Here is a 25,971-nt window from a genome sequence, read left to right as displayed (position 1 = left end):
ATATTGCCCACATTTCCCTCCCTCTCCATCCTGTAGTTGTGGGTCTGACCTATATTATAGAGAGGATTTCTCAGGAAGAAGAGATGTATACTTTCCCCACTCCAGCCCATGGGGCAGCACTGGGTCTGCACCATGGCTGCAGCTGCAGCTCTTGCTCTTGCTCCCTCCCCACATGGGGAAATGGCTAGTGGATTCAGTGACCATCCATGCAGCCCCTTTACAGTGGCCTTGAACCATGACCCCACTCCATGCACAGCAAAACTGCACCAGATCCACTGAGCTGTGGGTCTGAGGACAAAATATGCCACTAAGAAAAGTTAGAAATTATCACTGAAAAACAAATAACCAGGTCCACTATGATTAAAGATCATGAACTGTAATTGTGTCCTCAAATAATCATCTATAAAACATGTCAGTGCAAAGTCATTGGGAAAGGATGATGTTGTGTGGGAATCCTGCTCCACATGTCTCTAGGGTAAAGAAGCAAAGTAACAACAAAACAAAGTAACTTACCAGTTTTCGGTACTCTTTGACTGTAATCTAAAACATGAGGATTTAAGAACAAGATTCAGTGACCACCCAATGCAAAATATTATGAATGAAGCAGTTTCTATGAGAAAAATCTCTCCCACCCTTGCGTGTGTACATACTTTAATTGTAAAGTACCCTTTCCTCCAAACGTTCAGATGGCCCCCTGAATGCACTTCTGGCTTTTGGGTCCTGATCTTACAAAGCCTCCTGCATAGATCTGAATTTCCTGCACCCTCATAGGCCACAGTGAAAGTTGAGGGCATTCAGCCCCTTGCAGGATGCAGAACAATGATGCAATTTCTGGTTGTATGGAGCTAAATGCACTCTAGTTCCCACTCGTTTTCTGTATCAATGTCTTTTTCTGGCTTGAATTGCTGTGGCTGTGGGGTCACTCAGCTACTTCAGTGCCTCTGTGATTTAGAGCTACTTGAATGTCTTGCTGCTTACATAGTAGTAATTTCAGTTCTTGATTTTTAAATTACATTAAAAATGATGAACTTGAAGCTGTAAGTTCACTTACCCCTGGCTAGAGAAACACCAAAATATCCATCACTTCTTACTGGAGAGGAAAAGTTCAATAATGTAAAAGAATTCTGCATTCTTTCTCATCAGTTTTAGAACCAGAACTCAAGGTGGGTGTGGGATTTTTTTTTATTCCCAAATGAAAATCCTTGTGCATTATACAAGAGCAGGGTTAAGGCTGCTGTGGGAATTTAACTCTATATTTTTTAACGTATGTGATTAAACCCTAAAAGAAATCTTGCATTAATATAATTTTTGTATATAGCTTACATTTATTTTCTTTGGACAGCTAGGTGACTTGAGGAGCTAGGGCTGATCCAAAGAAATAGCAGTGTTCCATATTTCAGTCATTGATAACACATTTTGGTCCCTAGTGTAACCCACTCGCAGGTTGGAAGGTTGAGAAGTTTGGTTTTGGTAACAATTCCATGGTTAAAGGTGCACTGCAATTATACACACAGTATATTGGTCTGTCTTTCTTATTTATTTTTTAGCTGGCTTGTGTGGATGCACCATTGCCCTCTGTTGTCTGGGATCACTACTACTTAACTTGTGCTGTTGGCCCTGTATAGCCATCACTTACATGAGAATCTCCAACAGCTGAAGTGGCAGGGAACCTGTGCTTTTGGGGCTGGAAGATCTGAATTCTGTCTCAGCTGCCATGAGTTCTGAATGACTCTGGCATGCAGCAGAGTGACAACAGTAAAGTCCTAAGTGTACATGGATTTACTTCTGATCCAAATATTCTCATTTTACTGTTTAAATAGTTTTCAGAATGAAGGAGTTGCCATCCCAAATTAGTTCAGTAGACCATGTAGTCCAATATCTGTTCTCCAATTGTGATCAGTACCAGGTGCTTTGGAGGACGGCATGAAAGCTCCAGAGTAGATAACTATGCACCAACATATATATGGATGGGGGAAGTTTTTCCTAACTCCAGACACCTAATGTCTATATGTCCCTTATGTATTTTTATCCTATCACATGTAGCTACTAGAGTTCTCCTTATCCATATAATGTCTAATTCTTTTAAATTTTTTTTTTTCAAAACTCTGGGTTTCACTTATACCTTGTGGCAACAATGCATAATTGATATGCCATGTACTGTCTTTTCAAGTTCCATGTACAACCAAATCCAGAGCTGTGGATGAGTCCTATGTATTTCCCCAGTTACATCTGTCAAAAATAGGTATCCAGAGTGATGTTATATCTCACATTGTAGACAAGTCTGGTATTCATATAGCAGATGAAATCTATTCCCTGTGTGGGCTAAACTATGTCTAAAACCTTGAATTGTGTTTATTACTGGTGTTTATTTTCTTCAACTTACTAGTAAGGCTTTATTGATTTTATTTTCAGAGGTTTTAAATTTTAGTAATTTTTAAAAGTAGGAAAATTACTTTAAAATATTATTTTGTCCTAAAAATATATGCCTGTAGATCATATTCTGTTAGTAAATTAGTATCAAATAAACATCCACAATCATCATCATAAACATGAGACTGAAATGTGCTTTAAGCCTGATGTTGATTTAAAACTTTATATGATTATTTTAAACAAACAGATAATTAAGAGATGAGCATACTGGTGAGAATAATAATAGAATAAGGGTCCAGGCCTCCATCTGTCAGTAACTGGAGAAAGAATACCATGTCTGAATTACATTTCAAGCTAGCATCATGCTTCTTATTGGTATCATTTTAAAAATGAGATATTTCTTACTACTGTTGCTCTCTTCTTCTCCTCCTCCCAGAAAATACACTACATTTTTTACTGACATCTGCTGAGGTCTCATGTGTCTCTATTTGCACTTGTCACTGCAAAATATAGGGCTGATTATGTGCCCACTCATCCCTAGTTAAGTGCAGAAAAGTTGAGGAAATGAAGGGAAGCCTCATCTCTTAGAAGTGGAGAAAGCACTATTAAGTAACACTGTAGGAAACCACTCTGCAGTGAAACTAAATGGGTGACACTCTGTATCTCAGGGGAATACCCTGCATCGCCATGTTCATCCTTATAATATGATTGTGTGGTAACCAATGCAAAGTTTGTCATCATGTCAGGTGTCTTTGGGAGGCTCATGAAGTACTGAGCATTGTTATTATAGTAATGTTATAGGTTGTAATTTCATGTCTATAGTTATGAGGCTGAAAATGTGTCCTCATGGCTTAAAACAAGCCCAGGCAAAACTCTCCAGGAACAGAGGGGCAGTTCACACCTCATCAGGGCATGTATGGGACAAACCCAGCCCAGTCTCACAGGAACAAAAGACAGTGGCATAAGCAGCAACAAAAGATCTGTTGGACTCTTGAGTGAGTCACCCCCCTTCCCTTGGTCAGTCAGGACTACAATGAGGTAATGCTCACCTGACCCTGAAATGGGGGTGCGGGGGTGGGGAGCAAAGCCAAGAGGGAAGAAAAGAACATGATAAAAGGAAGAGACGTTTGTCATGCTGGCTGTCTTCCATCTCCACCTACAGACATCACCACCAAGCGACTGAAGCGCTGATCAAAGGGGAGAGTTTGGCTGAAGGGCAACCAGCCAGTCTATGGTGAGAAGCATCTAAGTTTGTAAGGGCACTGAAAGTGTTAATATGAGCTTAAAATGCATTTTGCTTTTATTTCATTTGACCAAATCCAACTTCCTGTGCTTTGACTTATAATCACTTAAATCTATCTTTGTAGTTAATAAATTTGTTTGTTTATTCTGCCTGAAGTAGTGTATTTGGTTTGAAGCATGTCAGAGACTCCCCTTGGGATAACAAGCCTGGTACATATCAATTTCTTTGTTAAATTGACAAACTCATATAAGCTTGCACCATCCAGCGAGCATAACTGGACATTGCAAGATGGAGGCTCCCAGGGTTGTATCTGGGACTGGAGATATTGGCAAGTGTCATTTGGTTGCACAATCCACGGAGCAGCTTATATGCCAGAGGCTGCGCATGAACAGCCCAGGAGTGGGGGTTCTCACAGCAGAGCAGAGTAAGACTGTCTCCCAGAGTCAAGGATTGGAGTGATCTAGCAGATCACTGGTCTAGATAACACCAGGGGAACATCACAGTGGTCTGTAGGTTTTTCCATCACTTACTTCTGTGGTGCTATGATTGTTGGGTATGAAAAAACCAACCAAAAAATGAAGGCATGATTTTGCATGACTAGTACTGCTTGTTCAATAGGCCCAAAAGTGAAATAACAAGGGTGCTGCAAATCAGAATAGAGGTACATTGATTGAGCTGTGCAGGCAGACTAGGAATGCTATAAGCCAGGAAGGGGACATATTAAGAAAGAAAAGTTGGGGGAACGTTTACAATGTGCCTATTAGACTGTCACAGGCTGACTGGCTAAATTGTAAAATGGCGTTCCATAACAAGAGGTGGTAATATGATTTAAAAATAAGATTTAACAACAATTGAAAATAAATCCTAAACAAGCCAAAAGAAACATGAGTAAAGTTTCCCTCATTTACTGCAGGATAATCAAGTTCTTTATGATCAATTTTTGAGATTGTCCTCAAAAAGCCATCTTTTCCCATGTTTTTACTGCAGGAACTTCCATATCAGAAGACTCATACTGCCTCAGGTTCTACTGACTGGGAATTGCGGCACTTGTGACTTTCAGTTAGTTACAACTAGGCTAGCCAGAAGAGACGAGTGAGGGGGGATCTGATAACAGCCTTCAACTACCTCAAGTGGGGTTCCAAAGAGGATGGAACTTGGCTGTTCTCAGGGGCGGCAGATGACAGAACAAGAAGCAATGGTCTCCAGTTGCAGTCGGGGAGGTCTAGGTTGGATATAAGAAAACACTATTTCACTGGAGGGTGGTGAAGCACTGGAATGGGAGGTGGTGGAATCTCCATCCTTAGAGGCTCTCATTCCCCAGACAAGTAAAAGTTCCTATTAAGGCCACCTTCTATGGCTTGCTTCAAACCAGTATTATTTGTTCCTTGCTTTTGGCAGTAGAAATAAGTAATTTTTTAAAAAATACAAAAATTCTAATACATACTCTCTTGTAACTGCCAAAGAAACCGTAGATGCTACAGATTATCTCTGAATTGCTTCCAGAAGATAAAATGAGTTATAGAGATTTCCTCTATTCAAAAACTAGTTAATTATAAGACTGCTCTATGCGAGAAAATATCACCATTGCAAGTTGCAATGCTGTTTGTTTCAGCTACACCAGTGAAGCAAGATGACAAACAGCACTCCGTGCAGGGTTCTCATGGTTCCCAGCACAGGTCCCAACAGCTGTCAATAAAGAAGTCACTGAAGATAGTGGAGGAGGACTGTGAGATTACACTAAATGAACCAATGCTATAGTAATGCTAGGACTTAATGGCCACATTGCAGCAGCGCAGTATAACCTGATGCAGGACATACAACGTTGGAGAGACTTGCTCTGAATAAGTATTAAGGTGCTGGCAACACTTGTGCACCATCATGGCAACTTGTGTATATGGAGAGGAGGGGACAGATTCATATACAAGTTCAAAGATTGCACAACCCCTATTCAGGGGATGTGAAAGCTGGTGCAGTCCCCAGGCAAGTTAGGGCAGCCCTGAGGACTGTCCGCCACAGTTGCACCTTTACTGTAATGGCCGTTGTGGTTTTTGCAGGGGTGCAAAATTGCCAAGGCATAGGTCTGCCCCAACCATGCCTCCTCTCTGTCCCAATATGTCCCTCCCTTTGGCCCACTTCTGCCTATCTGGCACTTCAAACCAGAAGTGTCTTTGAAATGGTGATGAGAGTGGAAAATTTCTCCAGTATAAACCAGCCTAGCAACACCAAAAGATCCAGGTTGCAATGTAGGGCATGACTATTAAAACAACAGATACAAGTTTCCCCAAGAATGTATAGGTCCAATTCTGCTCCCTTTGACATTAATTTTTACTTCAGTGGAAGCAGCACCAAGTTCTGTCTGTGCCCTACGTAATTTAGACCTAAAATCTTGAAGTGTATCGATTAATAGAATTAATTTTTTATGTGCTAGCAAATCCGCAGTTTTCATTTTGAAACATGCGACTTTCAGAGAACTTAACTGTTTTTAATACAAATGGGCTACAATTTTAGAACAAAATATATGTCTAATTTTTCACTACAATCAGCATCACTAACTTGAGATTTCAATGTTTGAATACTTTAGGTTATTATTTAAAGAAATAAATTCTTTAGTTGGAAAAGTAAGATAACTTACACATACTCTCATCATGATGCCTTCTGTAACTTAAGACTTTCTTTTTATGGATTTTTGAGCGTTTGTTTCCTGGTGGCAGAAAATAGAGTCAAAAATCACTTAAAAAATACAGCCATTTATCACTTCAAAAGTTTTTTTAAACTCTTAATACTCATATGAGTAAAGGCTACAGGACCAGCCCTAAAAGCTTTAGAAAGAGAGACTTCCTACTTTGGGGGCTAGATTATTCTCACCATTCCCTAGGTGGAGGTTGCTGCCCTTCTATTGTTCATAATTTACATTCTACCCTATTTCAATTATACATTTCCCAGTAAATGTTTCCTCAAATAAAAACCAAAACCTCATTTTAATATATCACAGCTAATAGGACCAAATTTGAGCCTATTCATGTGTCTCTAGAAACTACCAGGGGAATACACACTTCATTTCTACTGTAGGCCAACCTCATTGTGTCCTGCAATGCTTCCTTGCATCCCTCTATTCTCCCCCTGGAAGCTCCCTGTGTGTCACCTCCTCATCCTCCTTTATTTCTGGGACTCTCTGGAATGTCCCCCTCTCTCATGCCAGGGGCTCTGTGTTCCCCTCTTGCCCCCTGGAGAGAGTCTCTTATCATCATGTCAGGTTGCAAGGGTCTGCTATTTTCCTCCACATGCAAGGGTTTGCATGCACAGCCATTCCCCTTCACCGATACCCTCTAATTTCCCATTTTCTTCTTTCCACCATGCCAGGCCATCTGTGTTCTCCCCTTCCCCCCATGCCAGGTTCACCAACACCCACCCCCGACCCTGTGCCAGGGGCTCTTTTGGCCCCACCGGACTCCCCTGCAATTTCCCCCTTCCCCCACCATTATTATTTCTTTTCATTGTGTCTGGGGGATAAATCATTTACGGTGTCAACATGTTAAACTCTATTGGGATGGTCAGAGATGAGTTAGGGTGTTGTTATGCTGGAAGATGTTAATGGGCACTATCAACCAGTTCTTTGACCAACAGACAGCTGCAGAAGTGCCTGAAATTGTGGCTCTACTAAACAGATGGACAAAGCTCCATGTGTCCCCTGTTTTCCCCCTTCTGGTTTTCCAGTTTATCCCCATATCAATAAGTCTCAGAGTAGCAGCCGTGTTAGTCTGTAGCCACAAAAAGAAAGGGAGTACTTGTGGCACCTTAGAGACTAACAAATTTATTTGAGTATAAGATCACGAAAGCTTATGCTCAAATAAATTTGTTAATCTCTAAGGTGTCACAAGTACTCCTTTTCTTTTTATCAATAAGTCTGAGCTCATTCATGCCTAGAACATTCCTTGAAATTTTGAAATTGATCAGATGCAGCATTCAAAAGTTATCACTTTACAGACAGGCTAATTTTCCTGTGCCTCCCCATGTAGACAAGCCCAGAGAAACGCTATGAAGTTGAGTGGAAGGCCTCAAAATCTTGGCCAATTAAGGAAAAATTACTTGAAGAGCTGAGATCACTTACCTGAAAAGCCAGTAAATCCTGACTTCTCATTATCTAGACAGAGGAGTGATGACAGATTAGGATCATAGCTTCAACCACCAGTTGCTGATGTACTCAAATGTGTTTCAGTAAACAGGAAATTGAGGGAAACAGGAGAGGTTCATTGTCTGATTACCATGGTAAAGAATTTGTTTCAAGGGAATTGTAGATGTAGTAGACAAGAGCCCTATAAGAAGTGACATTCTTTCTAGCCTCTGCCCCTTACTTCCTAGTTTCAGTTTAATCATAGAGAGAAATGAGCAAGATTTTCTTGAAGTGGGCAGGGAAGGAATTTCAGCAATAAGCATTTGCTCAGTATTAATTCATGTAATTAACTACTTATTTACTACTTCCCCCTCCATTTAAATAGTAGCATCCATTTTCCACCTATATTGTCCTTTTTCTTCTACTTCAAAATAAAAAACTAAATGCGAGTCTGAAATTAGACTTGCATTGTGTAACCTGGTTTACATCACTGCCACCGAAAACTGGATCATGGAGATAACGGATCTGAAACTATTGATTGTATTGTTTGTAACTGAAATAGTATCATTCCAAATTGAATTTACCAGATTCAGTCGGTTTATTTGCCAGCTGGAGTTTCTGTTGATCATCAGGTTTGGTGACCACCAGGGAAGTGAGAGGTGTAACAAAGCTGTGCTTCAGAGACAGCTCCAAAGCTCGGGCCACATGCAGGTTTTTTTGCTGTTCCTCTTGAGCTGAAATACTAATGTTGGCATTCACGTCTTAAAAAATTAAAGTGAACTTTTCAGCTGACTATGAGTCAGGGGTCCTCAAACTTTCTCCAAGAGATTTTCTAGTAACTTTAAATATGAGTAATCCCATTAGGATAACTCAACTATTCATGCCTGTACAATTATGCCCACGCTCATGTGTTTGCTGTATCAGTAAACATACAAGTGGACCTTGAAAATGCATACTTTATGGACATACCTCCATCATTTGTGGTTGGCAACACCTACACTGGATATATACTTGACTGTACTATGGAAGTTCAGTATAGTCCATATAAATAAATACTATAACATTTCACAATAATAGTCCAAAACACAGCAGCATATAACACTGTCACAAACTGCAAAGTATTGGATCATTATTATACAGTACTGAAGTATTCTTTTCACTGGGTATATTTTTAAGGCTATGTGCAGGAATATTCACACTTTCCTTTCCCATCATGTGAATAAAGAATCTATGGTTTGTTTTCATGAAGAAGTTTATAAATTCATAATACATAACATGAGGATTTTATTAGTTTATTAGCTTACGATTTTTCTAGCAGCTGTTGAATTGTTAAGTAAGCCCACAATCTCTCAATGAAATTTCCAAAAATGTACTTCTGATGTTGAAATACCTTCTCCTTTTCTCTTACATTTGCTTCGTCCTTAAAAATCAGCTTACTGGTATGCTAAAAGAGAGAGAGAGAGAGAGAGAGAGACTGACCCTCAAGAGATAATTTAAAGACAATAATATTTTTAAGTTTCAAGGCCTTACCCAGTTTAAAAAAATATATTTAAAAGTTCCAAAAGAGACCAAGCAAAAGAAATTGATGTCAGCTATAGGATACTTTTTCCCCAATGCAATTTCTTAGTGTTTGGATAGCAGGCAGCTGCTTACAATAAAACTGCTCTGCCATATTTAAAGTGCACTAGTGTTAAACTATTTAAATTCAATTATTTATAATAAATCAATCCATACCATCAGAAAGCTACATTCTGTGGAAGATGGATGTTATCTTATTCTCAATTTAGCTGCCAGAATTATCAAAAAATCTCACTCTTTACATGATTAATTAAAATATTTTAACAAGATATATGCCTCAATGGAATATAACAACTTAGATCTCAAATGCCCATGAAATAATTTGTAATCATAACTGAATAACTTTCAGAAGCTCCAGGAAGACTAAAAGAAGGAACAGCTCATAGGACATAATAGATGCTCTATTTGTGCCATATTAGTGATTACAGGATTTTATTATAGTCATATCTGACATTTCTTCTTCCTTATAAATAAACCACTGTTTAGAACATGTGGTGATACTTTATGGACCGATAGGACTTCTCTCTGGTCCGTACATATCAGAAGTAGAGGTGAACATAAACTGTATACAAGATATTTTTAAAAAACTTTTATTGATTTACAGAAAAGACCATAGGCATTTCAAGAATATGTCCCTTACAGTATACGTACAAGTTTCTCTTTGTGTAGAAAACTCACAGAATTTATAAGTACTTACTGACTGAGCTTGAATTTCCACTGGCAAAACGTCAAGTTCATTGTCAATTTTTCCAGCTACCACAATTTCAGAACCATCAAAAAACAGTTTGAAACTGTTCTGAGTTAATTCCAGGATGGAATTTTCTGGATACTGTATTTCAATATCCTTTAATATGGGAGTAGCCACTTCTTGATAAAAGCCCTAGAGAGAGAGAGAGAGACCAAGTGATTGTATAACTAACTCTAAGTAAGTAACCTATCAAATATTTAAACACATCTCAAAAAGTCTGGTGTTAATTTTTCTCTTCCTACAAAAGTATATTAGGAACTTCCTTTATACTCTGCCTAGTCTATTAGTATATATGACTGGATTTACAGGGATTTGGATTTCCATGGATAGTGATACAGGGAATCTGGTGGATTACCTGTGGTATCACAAATTCTGTTTCACCAGTGTGCTACTTTAATTCCAGGATTTATGGGTGACTACATTTCACATTCTAATTAGTGATGAGGGGAAACTTCAATAGGTTCCAAGGTTCAGTTCAGATGGGCACACAGAAACACACATATATATATATATATATATATCTGATTCACTTGGATCTGCATAATGGAAACTTCACAAAATAAGCCTTTTTGGCAAGGGTTAGTGAAGTTCTTTTTCTGATCAGACAAGCAATTCCACATAAGCTATATTTCTCATGGTAATTTGGTACTTCAGTATCTACCCAGAAGTATCAGAGTAACAGCCGTGTTAGTCTGTATTCGCAAAAAGAAAAGGAGTACTTGTGGCACCTTAGAGACTAACCAATTTATTTGAGCATGAGCCATCCGATGAAGTGAGCTGTAGCTCACGAAAGCTCATGCTCAAATAAATTGGTTAGTCTCTAAGGTGCCACAAGTACTCCTTTTCTTTTTACCCAGAAGTAAAAAATGCAGGCATATGGAGAGGAGAATGGATCAAACTTTTTCAAACATTCAGAAAACTTTCAGGTCAGTTTTATTGGTGAGAGTTTATAGTTGAGCTTGACCATGTGCTTCCATGCTGTGTATCAAATTACAGGCTGGTTGCCTAGAGCTTTGGATAGTTATCTTTTTTGTTTTAGAAACAGAAATAAATAAAACTAAAAAATCTGAACCAGGGATCAAAATTTCTACAGTATCATTTCTATTAGAGAATGAATCTTTCTGTAGCACTAAATGACAGATTTCATCCCTTCGCACAGAATTATAATTTTTCACTCATTTGCCCAGGAGAGATGGGAGAATTTCAAGATTTGGCCCCGTATGCCACAAACATTTTCACTCTCAAAACTGGCATTTCATATGGACACAAAATTTGAGGAGAAAACTGATACCACTTTTTGCTCTCTTTGAGAGCCCACAAAGGTTTTCATTTGTGTTGGCCTCACAGTTAAGAGTTTCCTGGCATGCCTTTAATTGATTTAAATAGGCCAGAGTCACTAGTTAATATGGCACCTTGGAGACTAACAAATTTATTTGAGCATAAGCTTTCGTGAGCTACAGCTCACTTCATCGGATGCACGTAGCTCACGAAAGCTTATGCTCAAATAAATTTGTTAGTCTCTAAGGTGCCACAAGTACTCCTTTTCTTTTTGCGGATACAGACTAACATGGCTGCTCCTCTGAAACTAGTTAGTATGTTTCCTAAATTATTAACAGAACCCTACCTGGAGCTGCAAATCTGAATCAGAGTCCTCATATATACGACGAGCTATTCCTCCGTTATCGAGGGCCATCTTCTCAAGGAACTTGTAACTGACATCAAAACCAAAGCCAAGGCAATAGAGGACATACTTTCCTTTGATAGCCTTCTGTATATTTTGTTGAATTATTTCAACACCTTGAACACCTGTTATTAAAAAAATGAAAATACAGTGTGTGTGTGTGAGAGAGAGAATATGTGTGTGTGTGTGTATACAGAGAGAGGGTTTTTTTAATATAGAAAGACAGCAATGGGATGTACTGAAAATTTTGCTTCAAACATCTTATGAAGTTTACTCAAAGAAGTAAAACTTAAAAAAAAAAGTTGTTGAATTCTGCTTAGTTGAGGATGAAAATACCACTCTGCTTTCTCAGTGACTGGGTCTAATTCTCCAGAGAGACCTAATGCACTCATATAACACCTATTCTTCTTCTTCAGATCACTCCAGTTGCATACAGTGTTTTACAAGATACATGGGTTAGACATGTCTCCAACCCAAGGAACTTACAAATTGATTTGGACAGATGCAATACAAACAATTAAAGGTGGAGGCACAGGGATGGAGGTGGAAGACATTAACAGAAATTATACATGCATACTGAGAGAAAATAAATTAGCTCGTGTGCAATCCAGATGAAAACTGTGATTTAAAAACTTCATTGGTTTTCTCCCTGCCCCCATTTAGCCACACCACTGTGGTCACTGGATTGAAGCTTTTCATTCAACACGATATTCAAAATCACAAGGGGCCAATCCTGGAACCTTTCCTCACGTGAGCAATCCCATTGATTTAGTGTCACATGGTGAGTCAGGAACAGAATTAAGGTCTTCAGACTCTCAGTCTCCTGCTTTAACTACTAGACCAGCACTATCTTAATTTACGTAGTAATATTATGGGACAAAGTTAATTTTCCCATCTTTTTAATCTTTTAATTTTGTTTTTAGTTAAAAAAAAACTCATTTGGATTATGAGAGTCAGTAGACAGGCCTACCACTTATGGGTTTTGCATATATAGGGGGTCATGGGTTGACTCTATTTTGCAGTCATTGAAGAGAAGCTTCATGCAAAACTTTGAAAATCTTTGTTCAGAAACAATTCTGCTTATTTCAGGGCCTGTGATTTCAATGTTTTCTTTCCTAGTTCTAGTTGCTTAAGGAAATTAGCATGAAAACAGAATATTTTGTTTCTTAAGGACTCAGCTGAACTTGGTGCATGTTTCTCACATGTCATAATTGCTTAATTGTGTCATCAGAATTAGCTGTTTAATTACTTTCTCACATCATAATCCCCCCATCTTGTAATATCACAGTGAGTTGCTAGTTAACATCAAAATTCACAAAAGATTACAGAATAAAAGGTACTATTAAAATATACAGTCAGATTTTGAGAAGTGAGGGGAAAGTGTTGTAACCTAAGCCCAAAAGGATGCACACATATACTACACAAATGCAGCACTGATGTGTGCCCATGGTTTAGCTTCAAGTATGTTGCCTTCAGGTTTCAACCATTCATAGCTAGCCTGCCTCACCTCTCACAGACTGTAAATTGCACAAGGGATTGTGTTTAGATTGTGTTTCTTGTCAAAAGGTGTACGCTCAAACATGCAAACTATTGCCACCATCTCAAGTTCAGCTCTTTCCACGCTCCTTTCACGTATAGTCTGTAGAAGTAGCCTCTCTGCAGTGGACCAAGAATAAGTGAGAACTTCCACCCCACTCCTGGGCAGGAGTTTTCTAGTATACAGACCATGTATGACAACCACCAGAATGTGAACGTAAAAGATGCATAATTAGGGGAGGGGGAATTGCCTTACTGTGATTAACTTACCAACAGTGGGTTGACCATCTGTCAGCAAAATTATCATGGAAATGCTGTCTGCTTGCAATATCTCAGCATAGTTGGCCTTATCTAGTGTGTTTGCTGCAGTCAGTAGGGCATTGTTGATATCTGTTCCTACAACAGAGAAAATACACACGATTCTACATCTAAAAACAATTAAAAGAACTCAATTAGTTCACCTCAGTTTTAAAGAGGCATTTGACTGGATATAAAAAAATAAGATTAGAGGAAATTGTAAAAGGTGGCGAATTTTTAGAGACAGAGGATGATTTGAGCTTTTAAGTTACTTGGTTTGCTAATGATGGGTTTTATTGAATTGTACATTAGTTATTCAGGGGTATTTTGATAGTATTTTCAGTAAATTATGTGAAGAGGAACATAGACAGGGCCCTTTTTTAGTGTCTCTACAGATCCATATAAAATAATTATTATTATCTGTGAGATTAGAATTTAAGAAATATTACTTGGATTCATTTGAGGAGCCTAAGGATTGTGCCGCTCACTGGCGGTCTACATTGGTATCATTGGTATCAAATGCTGAGGCCTGAACATCCAATCAAGTGTAAAACAAAATTAATAGCAGAAGAATAGAAAGTAAAATAAACTTTCGGGCATCACTGTTCACTAATGGTTATATTAACCTTTTGCTTACAAAATAGAGCTGTGTGAGAACTGGAATGTCCATTTTACAGAAAATTCTGTGATTTTCAAATTTGTTTTTTGTTGGAAATCAGAACAAAACATCAATTTTCCAAATTTCCTTTGAAACCAAATTTTTGAAAAATTTCTGTTTCAAGTCAATTAAAATGTTGCATTTAGATTGAGTTTATTTTTTAAAATTTTATTATATATTATAATGTGTTATATAAAATAAAATATACCTTTAAATATTCTTTCAAAATGGAAAATTGAAACATTCCATTCTAATAAGGTGAACCTTATCAAAACAGTTCATTTCAATTATTTTAAAATTAAATATTGTGAAACATTTCAATTTTGACATATTGGCCTTTTCTGAGGAAAAATGTTCTACTGGAAATTTTTCAACTAGCTCTATTATAAACAATCATACGTATAAAAAGGAAAAACTCCCTTACACCTTACATTTCATAACTGTAGTGGAACATCTGTATATGTGTACATAACAGTTTACTTGCCAGTTGATCTTATTAATGTAACCAGTCTTCCTGTCCCTTTTCATCCCTAGTATTTATTAAAAAATAACTAGTACTTCCTGTTTAAAATTAGTGTGTAAACTCTTTGAGACAAGTATCATGTCTTATTTGTTCTGAAAAGTACCATATAACATAAATTAATAACAACAGTTTGTTCTAGCAGTTATTTCACATTCTCTGTGGTGAGTGTCTACATTTAAAAGTATTTAGATAGCATGTTTACCTCCACGAGCCATAATAGTTTTAACATATCTTTTAGCACTTTCCACATTTTGTCCAGTTGCTTGTAACAAAGTATTCTTCCATTCAGTAACCAGGCTATTAAAGGTTATTAAGCTAAAATGATCTTCAGGTCTGAGGTCTTCCAAAATCTTCAGGAGGGCATCTCTTGTCTGTTAAAAAGTGGGGGGAAAGTGTATTTTTTGTTTTGTATTTTATCAGAATTTGAATTTAAAATGGAGCTGCAGCTTATTAAGATACCTTTATTTTTGCTGCATAGTTTATTTTAAATAATGAGATTTCTCTTCAGAAGAACGTAACATATTCCAAGTACAATATTTGTTTGCGTTATACACCCAAGTGCAAATATTGTAATTCACTTTGTAAGCAGTTTCAAATTTATAAACTTCGGCTCATATATAGTTGAATAAGGAAGAATTTCTTGATATGTAAATCCAACCCTTAGGTCAAGGATACATTAGAGACATAATCTAAACTTTCCTTGTACACATCTAGTTTTGCCAACTCTTGCAATTTTATTGCGAGTCTCATCATATTTGATGTTGTTCTTAATTCCCAGCTGCTGGAATCAAGAGACTTTATGAGAATCTCAGCTTCCATTTTAAACGATTTCTAATTCCCAGGGTTGTGGAAAAATTAAAGCTTGAAAACATGAAGTGAGTGAACTTAGTAAAGCTTCAGAAATCAGAAGGCAAATAAAAAGAACCCCAATTTTTTAAATTTATAATTTTAAGCCAGTTTCATAATTTTAGGGGGTTGACTCATTTTTTTGGAAGTCTTTGGGTTCACAGTACTGCACAGCTAAACACCAACTTCTGTGACAGTGCCATTATCACTTTTTTTATGCAAATTGTTCTTCTCTCTGATCATCTTAACAGTAAAGAGCATGGGCCATAATCAGCCCTGGTGTAAATCAATGGAGTTGCACCCACTGTATTTGACTTGAGTAACGGCTACAAGGATTGGGTCCTAAAATATGCAAAGCTTACACAACCATTTCAGTAACTTATGCTGGAGAAGGAGGAGAATTTGAGGCGCTGGTCACTGTAATACTATTTGTTTCAAGGACTGGTCACCGAGGCTAGGGTGGAATGGCTTTGAAAAGTGGAATATGAGGTGGAGGATCAGGGCATTTGTTGGGACTCCACAATAACATTATCTTTCAATTTGAAACCATGACAGGTGACCTAATCTTGTAACTGTTATTGATGCAAATACCCCCACTGAAGACAGTAGGGCCCACTTCCACTCCCAGTGAAGTCAGTGAGTAAAACTTCCACTGGCTTCATTCCACTGTGATCTTATTTTTTCCCACTTTTATTAAAACAAAACAAAACAAAAAAACTGAAGCAAAATTTTTCACATGTAAACAACTCAGTTAGAAAGCTAGAACTTTATCAAGATGAGATATCTACAACGACAGCCATGTTAGGAAGTGGTTAAACTTTAAAATGATCAGCTTAAATAAAGTTGCATATTCATATTTCCAAGAGCAAGATGGCTTCTAGCCTCTGAAAATGTTGCATGTCTACAGAAGTAGCATGAGTTTTAAAACTGAACATCACTGTTATTTCCTAGAGTGAGATAGTGCTGCTGGTACATGAAGCACCTTTAGAAATTACAGTGGACTCATCAGCTTTTCTTTATACAACAGCACAGACACTGAATAAATATACAAATGTAATTCTGTGTTTAAGAAGTGAGTTACCTGTTCAATTTTTCTGCCTGACATAGAGCCACTTTGATCTACAACAAAGATGACATTTTTGGGAAACGTTGGCATTTCACTGGGTGCAAAGTAATGCACAAAATACCCATTTACGATCTGAAACACAAAAAGTTAATACATACAATTTACATCTTGCATTATTGTGACACAGCCACAGGATCGGATCCATCATCAGCCGACTAGTCTTCTAGACAAATCCAAACAGTATTTCCTCAAAATAATTGTTGAAACATATGTTTTAAAGAAAAACAACACCATTTGTATAGTGTAATTCAAAAGACAATCATATCCTGTTTTCTCTACTACACTCAATGGGACTATGCGATTCTTAAGAAGGGTGCTCTTCCATCATAATCAGAATTTTATCAGGACAGTTAAGGTCAAATGTGTAAGCTTTGTCAAAACAAACTTAAACAAAACCCAATATCAAAAAATAGGTTTCCTTAGACTTCTCTTTCAAAACATTCAATAGAAAAGATTAATTCTGAAAGGAATAACATTACCCTATGGTGTTTGCAACCTAAATTTTGCAGTATCCTGGAAACACAGAAAAAAGAAAATGAAACTGACTCGAAATAAAATTGAAATTGACTAGTCTATTTTCATTGCCCTGACTCAAAAAAAAGCAGAGTAACAGAAACAATAAAAATGATTAAATGTAAATTAAGTTTTGAACATTTTGTATTAATAATCCAAGAGGTTGTTAGCAACACTATTGTACTAAATATACCTTTAAATGCTCTTCTGCCTTCCTCCCTTTACCAAACTATGCTTTTACAACACAAACTACTCAAAAAACATCCATAACTACTGTTGCAAGGTGAAAAAATAATCTGGTAACGAGTGTGAACAGAAGGGTAAAAGGGGGAGAGAATTTAGGTTGTGAGTTGTGGTCTAGAATATGGTATTTGTGGTAATGGTAATGTGATTGTGGATGGAGGATTATAGGGTATTACTGTTAGGTGGCTTAACTTTTCATTTTCCTTGTTTTTGTTGCTTTGTGTCAATTATGTTCTGTGTGCCGCTACCTTATGTCCTTCAAAACCATTTTTTTCACATATTAATTTCTTCATATTGTATGTCAGAGTGTCATATTGAATGAGCCTCAGTTACATGAATCATTTAGTACATCATTTCAGTACAAAATGTTTTCACTTTAACATCTATTTAATAAAATATAATTTGAGGTTCAAATTATAATTTGTTAAATAAAAATGAAAACCCCCTCAAAAATAGAGAATAAAGTTATTCTTTTGGGTGTTAACTAGTTTAGGTAAACTGTGCATGTGGCATATGCATAGATAGAGCAGATGAGATTGTTCACTCAGTGGCACCTGCTTGATACTTGGGTAATTTCATGGCATAAGTCTGAAGTAACAGGATGGAGAATCAGGCACTCTCTCATATACATACCACAAACACAATTTATCTAAAACAGCTGAAAAATAATCTAATTAACAACTTCACTATCTATTTGAGGGTATTTTTTTTAAAATTATTTAGCAACACTGATCTAGGCAACCTGTTAACTATAATTTCCATTTTTAAACATATCCATGTATATAAAATTAGTAAAATTATATAGAAAGTGAATTGCATATTATTCACTTACTTAGGATGAAGCGGGGCAGTCACCCCGCTCCTGTTTGGAAGGGGTTAAAAACAGCCCTGGGAAAGGGCTGCCCCGGGGAGCCAATCGTGAGCGGGCTTGGGGCAGCCAATCAGGGCCCGGCTGGGCCACTATAGGAAGGGCTTCTGAAGAGAGATGGAAGTGAGTCTTGCTCCAGTAGTGGAGCAAGAAGGACCTAGCTGCCTGGGAGAGACAGGGGTACCTTGGACAGAGCAGTACGGGGAAAGGGCAGGCTGAGCTGGGGAGCTCTGGCCTGGCGACCTCCCAGGCTGAGGCCTTGTGGCAAAGGCCTGAGGAGGTACTAGGGCTGCAGGGAGGCAGCCTGGGCAAGAAAAGGCAGCTGGTCCAACCCCCTTGCCAGTGATGAGTGGCCATTTCAGACTGCAGTTTGCCCCTGACAGAAGGGGCTAGATGACGACTGGCAGTAGCCACTGAGGCAAAGTGGGTGTAGGGGGTTTGGGGGTTCCCCTGGGAGGGGAGACCCAGAGTGTGGGGACACTGCAGCGGGGCAGCACCCCAAGGTAAGGGGCACTCTGGTCCCGGAGGGATGTGGGGCCTGAATTGGTGGAGATAAAGGGACTGCAGAGGGCAGGTAAGGGCAGGGGAGAAACCGGCTAGAGGAGGGTGCTCCTGAGCTGGATGAGCTAATTCCTGGACTGACCAGCAGGAGCCGCAGTGCCGGTGAATGCCCCACCCTGTTACAAGGCATGTGTTGGTCCACAAACTTTTATAACAAAAATCTTATTAAAATTGTTTTACAATGTAAATAGAGATAAATGTTAGAATATATACAAGTAATTACTGTTTAACAGTTGTCTAAATCAAATTCAGTTAATCTCATTTACAAAAGAGACTGGCAACTAATCCTTAGGTCTGCCAGCATTTGAAAATCCTCTTTACAGAAAAATAATATGATGCAATATAAAACTAATTTGTCAATGGATGGTGCTGAGCGCTTTTTCTGGGTTTACTGATTACCTTCAACTCCTACTCCCTCTGGATTGACGACTACACTTTTTAAGAATAGCCATGTTAGTCTGTATCCGCAAAAAGAAAAGGAGTACTTGTGGCACCTTAGAGACTAACAAATTTATTTGAGCATAAGCTTTTGTGAGCTACAGCATCTGATGAAGTGAGCTGTAGCTCACGAAAGCTTAGGCTCAAATAAATTTGTTAGTCTCTAAGATGCCACAAGTACTCCTTTACTTTTTACACTTTTTAATTGTACTGTAGCACTTTCAGAATCTATCAACCCCTGATGATCTCTCTCATTTGCACTTCCAGACATGTATTTGTTACCTGTATATCTCCTGCACTGACACTCCTTTTAACATCGTAACGTATGATAAAGTCTCCATCTAGGAGGGTTTCCTCAAGTTCAGGACTCTTCTTTTGTTGAGCTATTGTTGGTTTAAATAAAATATGAGCCTGAAAATTAAACGCAAAAGCAACTAAATTAAGATTAATCACAAAAATAAATAGCAACTAAAAATAACAGTTAAATTCCCATTAGCATTACTCGAAAGGTAGAGAAATATGCCCCTCTGGCCGAAACCTTGAGAGCTAAAGGTTACCAGGTCCAGACACACGCGGTGATCGTCGGAGCCTTAGGGGCATGGGACCCCAGTAACGAGCGAGTGCTGAGAGAATGCGGAATCAGTCAACGCTCCGCTCCGCTGATGGATGCGGCAACTCATGGTGTCAGACGCCACCAGATGGTCGAGGGACATCTACATAGAACACATAGCTGGACATTGGCAATAACAGGAGGGATGAGCTGAAGTGCCAGTGAGAAGCGCAGTCAGGAAAGTAATAAATGCTTTCCTCATGGATTGTATTTTCTAAATGGACAACCAACCTAATTCTCAATTACTGAGGGACAATCTTCACTCATTGATATATTTTGCTTTCCACCACCGAATCTCTGTACAACTTTTCATGGGTGATGTACCCTAGTATTCGGATTCTAATATCTAAACTGTATTGTTAAATCTGTTCACCTAAATTTGGGTTATTGCTGATTATGTACTCTAGGTATCATATGACTTTTAAAAACTAGCTTTATATTTGTGGAGAATCGAAGCACTATACCCAGATGTACAGACACACTTTTCCCAACCTATGTATTATATCATTTTTTAAATATTAGCTTTAATATAATTTTCCTGATGATGTTTTACCTTGGTCTCATTCTGCACCTTTGTAAGAGCTTCAGTTAACTCATTTGTCATAAAGGTGCTGTCAGTTTCCAGGAAATTTATACCCTGGGGTTCAAAGATGTGGACATCAATCTGAAGGAAAGAAGGAAAATAGGTCAGCATCACTTGGCAGCTGCAGGGTTGCCCAAACAAGGTAGCAGCATTTATTCCTAAAGCCTCTAGGTATAGCTTACCTGAAAGTGTTTAACAAGCTGCTTGGGTCTGACCTTAAATAACAATTCATACTTCCCCAGCTGTCGCTTCAACAACTCCTCATATATCAGCTCAAAGGTAACCTTACTGTCTGATGCAACGTTGACTGAGACATGAAACTGCTCTAGTTTCCTTCCGGTGGTTCTGAAAATAAGCAAAATTGACATTTAGCTTTTTACTGTGATATTTTCAGGGGATGTTGCCAAAGTTTCCATTTGTCTGGGTTAAAGAGTAGTCAAGTGGCACAGCCAAGGAGAGAGAGGTCACTTTGTTTAATGTAAATAAGACTTGTTCACATCCCACAGAGAGTTACTTACCATTTCAAAGTTTTTAGTGTACAGTATTTATTCTATATGTAGGCGATGAGTTTAGATTTGTAGTAGAAACCTAGAGGCACTGGAGTTGGAATTAATGCGAGTGGCGGTAGGATTGAATAACTGGAAGCCCAGACTGAATATTCTCCTCCAGTGCAATGTTGCCTACAGTTCTGAAGCATTCTTAAGTCCTGAACCTACAACAGGTTATGCCTGCGCATACTGTTACTCCCCAGTGCAGTCCATAGAGCCTTCTATCCTAGCCCATTTCTGGGTGGGTTATGAATAATTTCCCTCGCTGTATCTATTGCTTAGATCAATTTTAATTTAGCAACTCTTTAAAGTGATGGATTTTTAAAACTGATCTGACCTTAAAATCAGCAAAAATTACTCTGTGTAAGAGACAGGTTTTTTTTGTTTTTTTTTCTTCATTTTGCCATGGATTTGAAATGCATTTTGGTGGTATCCCTTTTTCACCTGAGTGTTTAGCCAAAATTTGGGGTCCTGCAGGTTGTTTCAGTTAGGAAGAGAAATTAACGATGGAGCAATGTATTTCTTTGATACAATCCTGTTTATTTACAAATAATGCACCAAGTCCTGTTTCCTTGAACCCAGGGGGATATCAAACAGCAGGAGCTTTTCGTTGCTCACCTTTCCAAGCCAGTACTCAGCCTCCTAAAGCTCGCTCTAGGCTTTTTCTTAGGGCTGTGTACCCAGAGCTTGTTCTGCCATCTCCTTGGCATTGTGCTCACTCTCTGAGGCCATATCTACACTACCACCTATGTTGGCAAAATTTACGTCACTCAGGGAGGTGAATAAAACACTCCCCTGAGTGACATAAGTTTCGCCGGCATAAGTGATAGTGTGAATAGTTACTGCCACTTCTTGGAGGTAGTTTAGTTCTGACGATGGGAGAGCTCTCCCCCATCAGCATAGAGGGCTATACGAGAGATCTTACAGTGGTGCAGCTGCATCGATACAGCTGTGCTGCTGTAAGGTCTCTAGTGTAGACAGAACCTTAAGCTATGTCTACACTGACAATTGAGCAACATAACTATGGTCATTCAGAGGTGCTAAACCCTCCCCCCCCCCCCCACAAAAAAAAGACAAAAGTTTTGCCGCAGCAAGAGTCAGTGTGAATAGTGCGTTGTCGGCAGGAGTGTTCTCCTGTTGACAACGTGAACACTGCTCGCTGGGAGTGGAAGTATTTGGTTAGCAAAAGTGCCAACAAACAGCAGCTACGTTGCCTGACTTTTAGCAGCACAGCTGTGTCGACATGGCCATATCGCTAAAAGCTGTGTAGTGTAGACAGAGCCTTAGTCTGTTTCTGTGGTGTTTCGTGCTGCTTCACTTGAACACACCCCCCTCCAATCCAATCTCCGGCCTCTGAGTTTATCAGATCACAGTAGAACTCCCTCACCTATCTCTGCAGTATTAACTCCTACTCCAGACCTGCATGTGGCTTTGTTTTGGACAGAGCCCCCCCATTCAATTGTTACAGCTATCTATTCGATAAGGGATCTCAATTGCTTTGTACATTTCTTCTGAATGAAAGGAAGCTGTTATACCCATCAGTTTCAATGCAGTTTAACTCAATCCATAATATTGAAACTGAAAATCAGAGGAAATAATAGTGAATCAGAACTGCTGCTTACTTGACAAGGCCGGCACTTTGACCGTGTGAAACCGCAATGTCATATTGCTCTTGTGCAGATGCTTTCTCCTTTATTGTTCCCGGATATGTTTCTCCATCAATTGACCTAAAATGTTTTAAAATATTAAAACTGAGAGGTGGGCTCTGCTGGTCTGTGAAAGGGGAAGGGGCAATACAGTGCCCTGTGGTTCTCAGGGCATCTGCACAGGAAGCCCTTAAGTCCCATCTCCCTCCAATCACCATAGCTCACTAGAGAGCCATGGTGTCATTGTTTTTGTACCCTCAGAGACCCTTTGATGAGGTTAGAGGTCATGCAGCAGGAATATCAAGCAGCACTGACCTCTTGAAATTTCTGCAATTAAATATACCATCTTGCTAGGGATATAATAAACTTTGCACAGCAGGCAGGCTAATTTATTGAGCATCACTATATTATATCCAATTTTCATTCTCGACTTTTTCAGTCTGCAGACATTGTGTGAGAGAACCTCTGAAGAGCCAACTGCCCTTCCAGTGTTCCACAACTGGTTTTTCAGAATGTTACACTCAGTGTATCATCAGAAAGGTGCACTGATGGTCTAATACACCACAGACAGAGACCCACATTATTAGTAAAAAGAAAAGGAGTACTTGTGGCACCTTAGAGACTAACCAATTTATTTGAGCATGAGCTTTCGTGAGCTACAGCTCACTTCATCAGATGTATACCGTGGAAACTGCAGCAGACTTTATATATACACAGAGAATATGAAACAATACCTCCTCCCACCCCACTGTCCTGCTGGTAATAGCTTATCTAAAGTAATCGTCAGGTTAGGCCATTTCCAGCACAAATCCAGGTAAATGGCCTAACCTGACGATTACTTTAGATAAGCTATTACCAGCAGGACAGTGGGGTGGGAGGAGGTATTGTTTCATATTCTCTGTGTATATATAAAGTCTGCTGCAGTTTCCACGGTATACATCTGATGAAGTGAGCTGTAGCTCACGAAAGCTCATGCTCAAATAAATTGGTTAGTCTCTAAGGTGCCACAAGTACTCCTTTTCTTTTTGCGAATACAGACTAACACGGCTGTTACTCTGAAACCTCACATTATTAGTATTAGATGTAGCAGAAGAGCCTACATGCTGAAGTTAGTGATGAAAGCTGTCTTAGGTAATTCCACTTCAAAAACAGCCTCCTGGGATTCATTAACCTTGTTGACAAATCTGCTGGTGATAACAGTATGAGCAAATCGAGACGTAACCGTAGAGTCCACATGCAGGCTGTAGATTTCAATGGCATTCTGGGAAAAAAAAGAAACACATTGAAATAGACAGGGTGGTGAAATTCAGCTACCACCATAATGAAATGTAGCATCAAATAGTGAGGGGGTTTGGAGGCTGGTGTAATGTTCAGCTCTCTAGAAGCAGCAGTGGGCTGTTGGCTTCCTATCTGAGGTAAAAGAGCTGAGACTGATGGAAAAGGCAGACTGATCCTATTTTAAAAGGCAAAACAGAATTAATCATTTGTGGCTTCAACTGAGGATCACACAGGGTGTCATGCTGAGACCATGATCTCTACAAGATTTTCCACTCAATTCACAATAGCAGTGAGTCCTGTGATTTTCCATTCAAAATCCATGATCAAGCTTGCTCACTGCTTGCTCTTTATTCACATCCCCATAATAACCAATTCTATTGTACATAAACCTGTGGCCTGTTCTGCATAAGTTATTCCACAGAGGGCTTTAGCTGAACAGTAAGCCATTCTGAAATTTCTTCCCTCATTGGGTGATTATGATGCTGGACAACTACCTGACCTGACCACCAGGAGAGGACTTGGCTCACAGAATTAAACACCCTGTTGATGCCCCTTTAGGTATTTGGTCCAGAGAGCCAGACTGTCTTCCTTGTTTTTAATCCTCTCTCTCTCAAGTAGGACTTAGCTGCACATTTTGCAAGCCAGTAGCTTCTGGTCACATGTAATGTTTGGCAGGTTAGAGCCCTGTGTGGGCTGTCTTCTCTGTTTGCACAGACCGAAGGTGCCCTTGAAATGCACCTATTTCAAACTATTTAACTCTTTCAAAGCCCAATCATGATTAGAAAAAAAATTGCTGTTTTACAACTTTAACTCAGCTTCCTTAACAGGCTTTCCCTGTGAAAATTTCATCAAGCAGCTCCACTGGGAAACTCTTGGGATGTTCTTGTTTTATTAAAGGTGTTTTTCCATATGTGATGTGGGGCTGTAGACTGATCCAAAAGAATTTGCCAGTGTGTGGGTGGCAGTGTTTCCGCAAAATGAATGGAAAGATTTAAGTCAGAGTTCAACAGACACAGCATTTTTTGATAAGCAGAGTCATGACAAGACTGTAAATCTAAGTTGAATCACAACCAACAGCATCTTTAAGAGTTAGTAGCAAAATTACATATAAAATAAAGAGTTTAGTGTCTAAAATGGATGCACATATATCTTTTTACTTCTCCAAACTGAACCTGCAAATCTTTTAAACTGCTAGTTGATTACTAATTAAAATAATCATTCACCTCTATAATTTATACATAGCATCCATTTTAAAGCTGTCAGTTTCTTCACAGTCAAAGGCATGTCTTCATGACAAGTTTTTAATCACATTTGAACATAATTGTGAATAGTTGAGTTAGATAAGCTTACAGTTTGCTGAGCACAATTTAGCAGTCAGCCAACATCATCGACCCAAGACATGTTGTGCTCACCATCCTGTCAGCTATAAAGCAATTCAAAACACCCAGGAATAAATAATTTGTTGCCTCTTTTGCTGGTTCTATAGCTGTTGCCAGAACTGTGTAGACATCAGCCAAGATAATGGTGTACAAACAAAGATATTTGGCAAGATAAACAACTTCAGAATATTTGTAGGATGGAGGAGGAAGCAATGTGATTGGCTAATTAATATTTCAATCCACACTGTTATGGGACAATGACTAGCAATGATCGTGCTATCATCTACAAAGTACATTGCATATATCAACAAATTAAATTGTGATGAATTAACTTACTGTTGTCATAAACAGACTACAAATTGTGCCCGGACCCATGTCTGCTCCCCCTAACAGCAAAGGGTTAAAAACTTTCCCCTGCACTGCCCCCCCGTAGATTGCCTGAAGTACTGCCACTGAATTCAAAGAATAAGCCAAACTAAGAGTAATCACAGGTGTATCTCTCTTTTTGCTGCTGGATATTACCTTTTGTTTCACTGCTGTCCTGGCCCTTAGCCTCTGTGGGCCATACATTAAAGCATGCATTGTGT

At 38.8% G+C, this 25,971-nt stretch overlaps 1 protein-coding gene across 1 annotated transcript in view; it reads right to left on the bottom strand.

Annotated features, from left to right (window-relative positions):
• LOC144267540 (inter-alpha-trypsin inhibitor heavy chain H4-like) overlaps window positions 1-25,759 on the bottom strand; it is a 36,417-nt gene extending 10,658 nt beyond the window's left edge. Inside the window, exons 1-14 of the mRNA XM_077821596.1 lie at window positions 25,721-25,759; window positions 23,828-23,988; window positions 22,704-22,808; window positions 20,716-20,878; window positions 20,504-20,614; window positions 19,623-19,751; window positions 16,673-16,789; window positions 14,948-15,116; window positions 13,538-13,663; window positions 11,675-11,856; window positions 10,000-10,182; window positions 9,029-9,168; window positions 8,309-8,466; window positions 6,246-6,314 (exon numbers count right to left, since the gene is read on the bottom strand). Coding sequence (XP_077677722.1) covers window positions 6,246-6,314; window positions 8,309-8,466; window positions 9,029-9,168; window positions 10,000-10,182; window positions 11,675-11,856; window positions 13,538-13,663; window positions 14,948-15,116; window positions 16,673-16,789; window positions 19,623-19,751; window positions 20,504-20,614; window positions 20,716-20,878; window positions 22,704-22,808; window positions 23,828-23,988; window positions 25,721-25,759 — 1,852 coding nt within the window. The remainder of the gene's footprint in view (window positions 1-6,245; window positions 6,315-8,308; window positions 8,467-9,028; window positions 9,169-9,999; window positions 10,183-11,674; window positions 11,857-13,537; window positions 13,664-14,947; window positions 15,117-16,672; window positions 16,790-19,622; window positions 19,752-20,503; window positions 20,615-20,715; window positions 20,879-22,703; window positions 22,809-23,827; window positions 23,989-25,720) is intronic.
• Window positions 25,760-25,971: the final 212 nt, after the last annotated feature.

Source organism: Eretmochelys imbricata, chromosome 7 (genome assembly GCF_965152235.1).
Source record: "Eretmochelys imbricata isolate rEreImb1 chromosome 7, rEreImb1.hap1, whole genome shotgun sequence".
Lineage (NCBI taxonomy): Eukaryota > Metazoa > Chordata > Testudines > Cheloniidae > Eretmochelys > Eretmochelys imbricata.
This window is presented reverse-complemented; position numbering and strand designations above follow the sequence as displayed.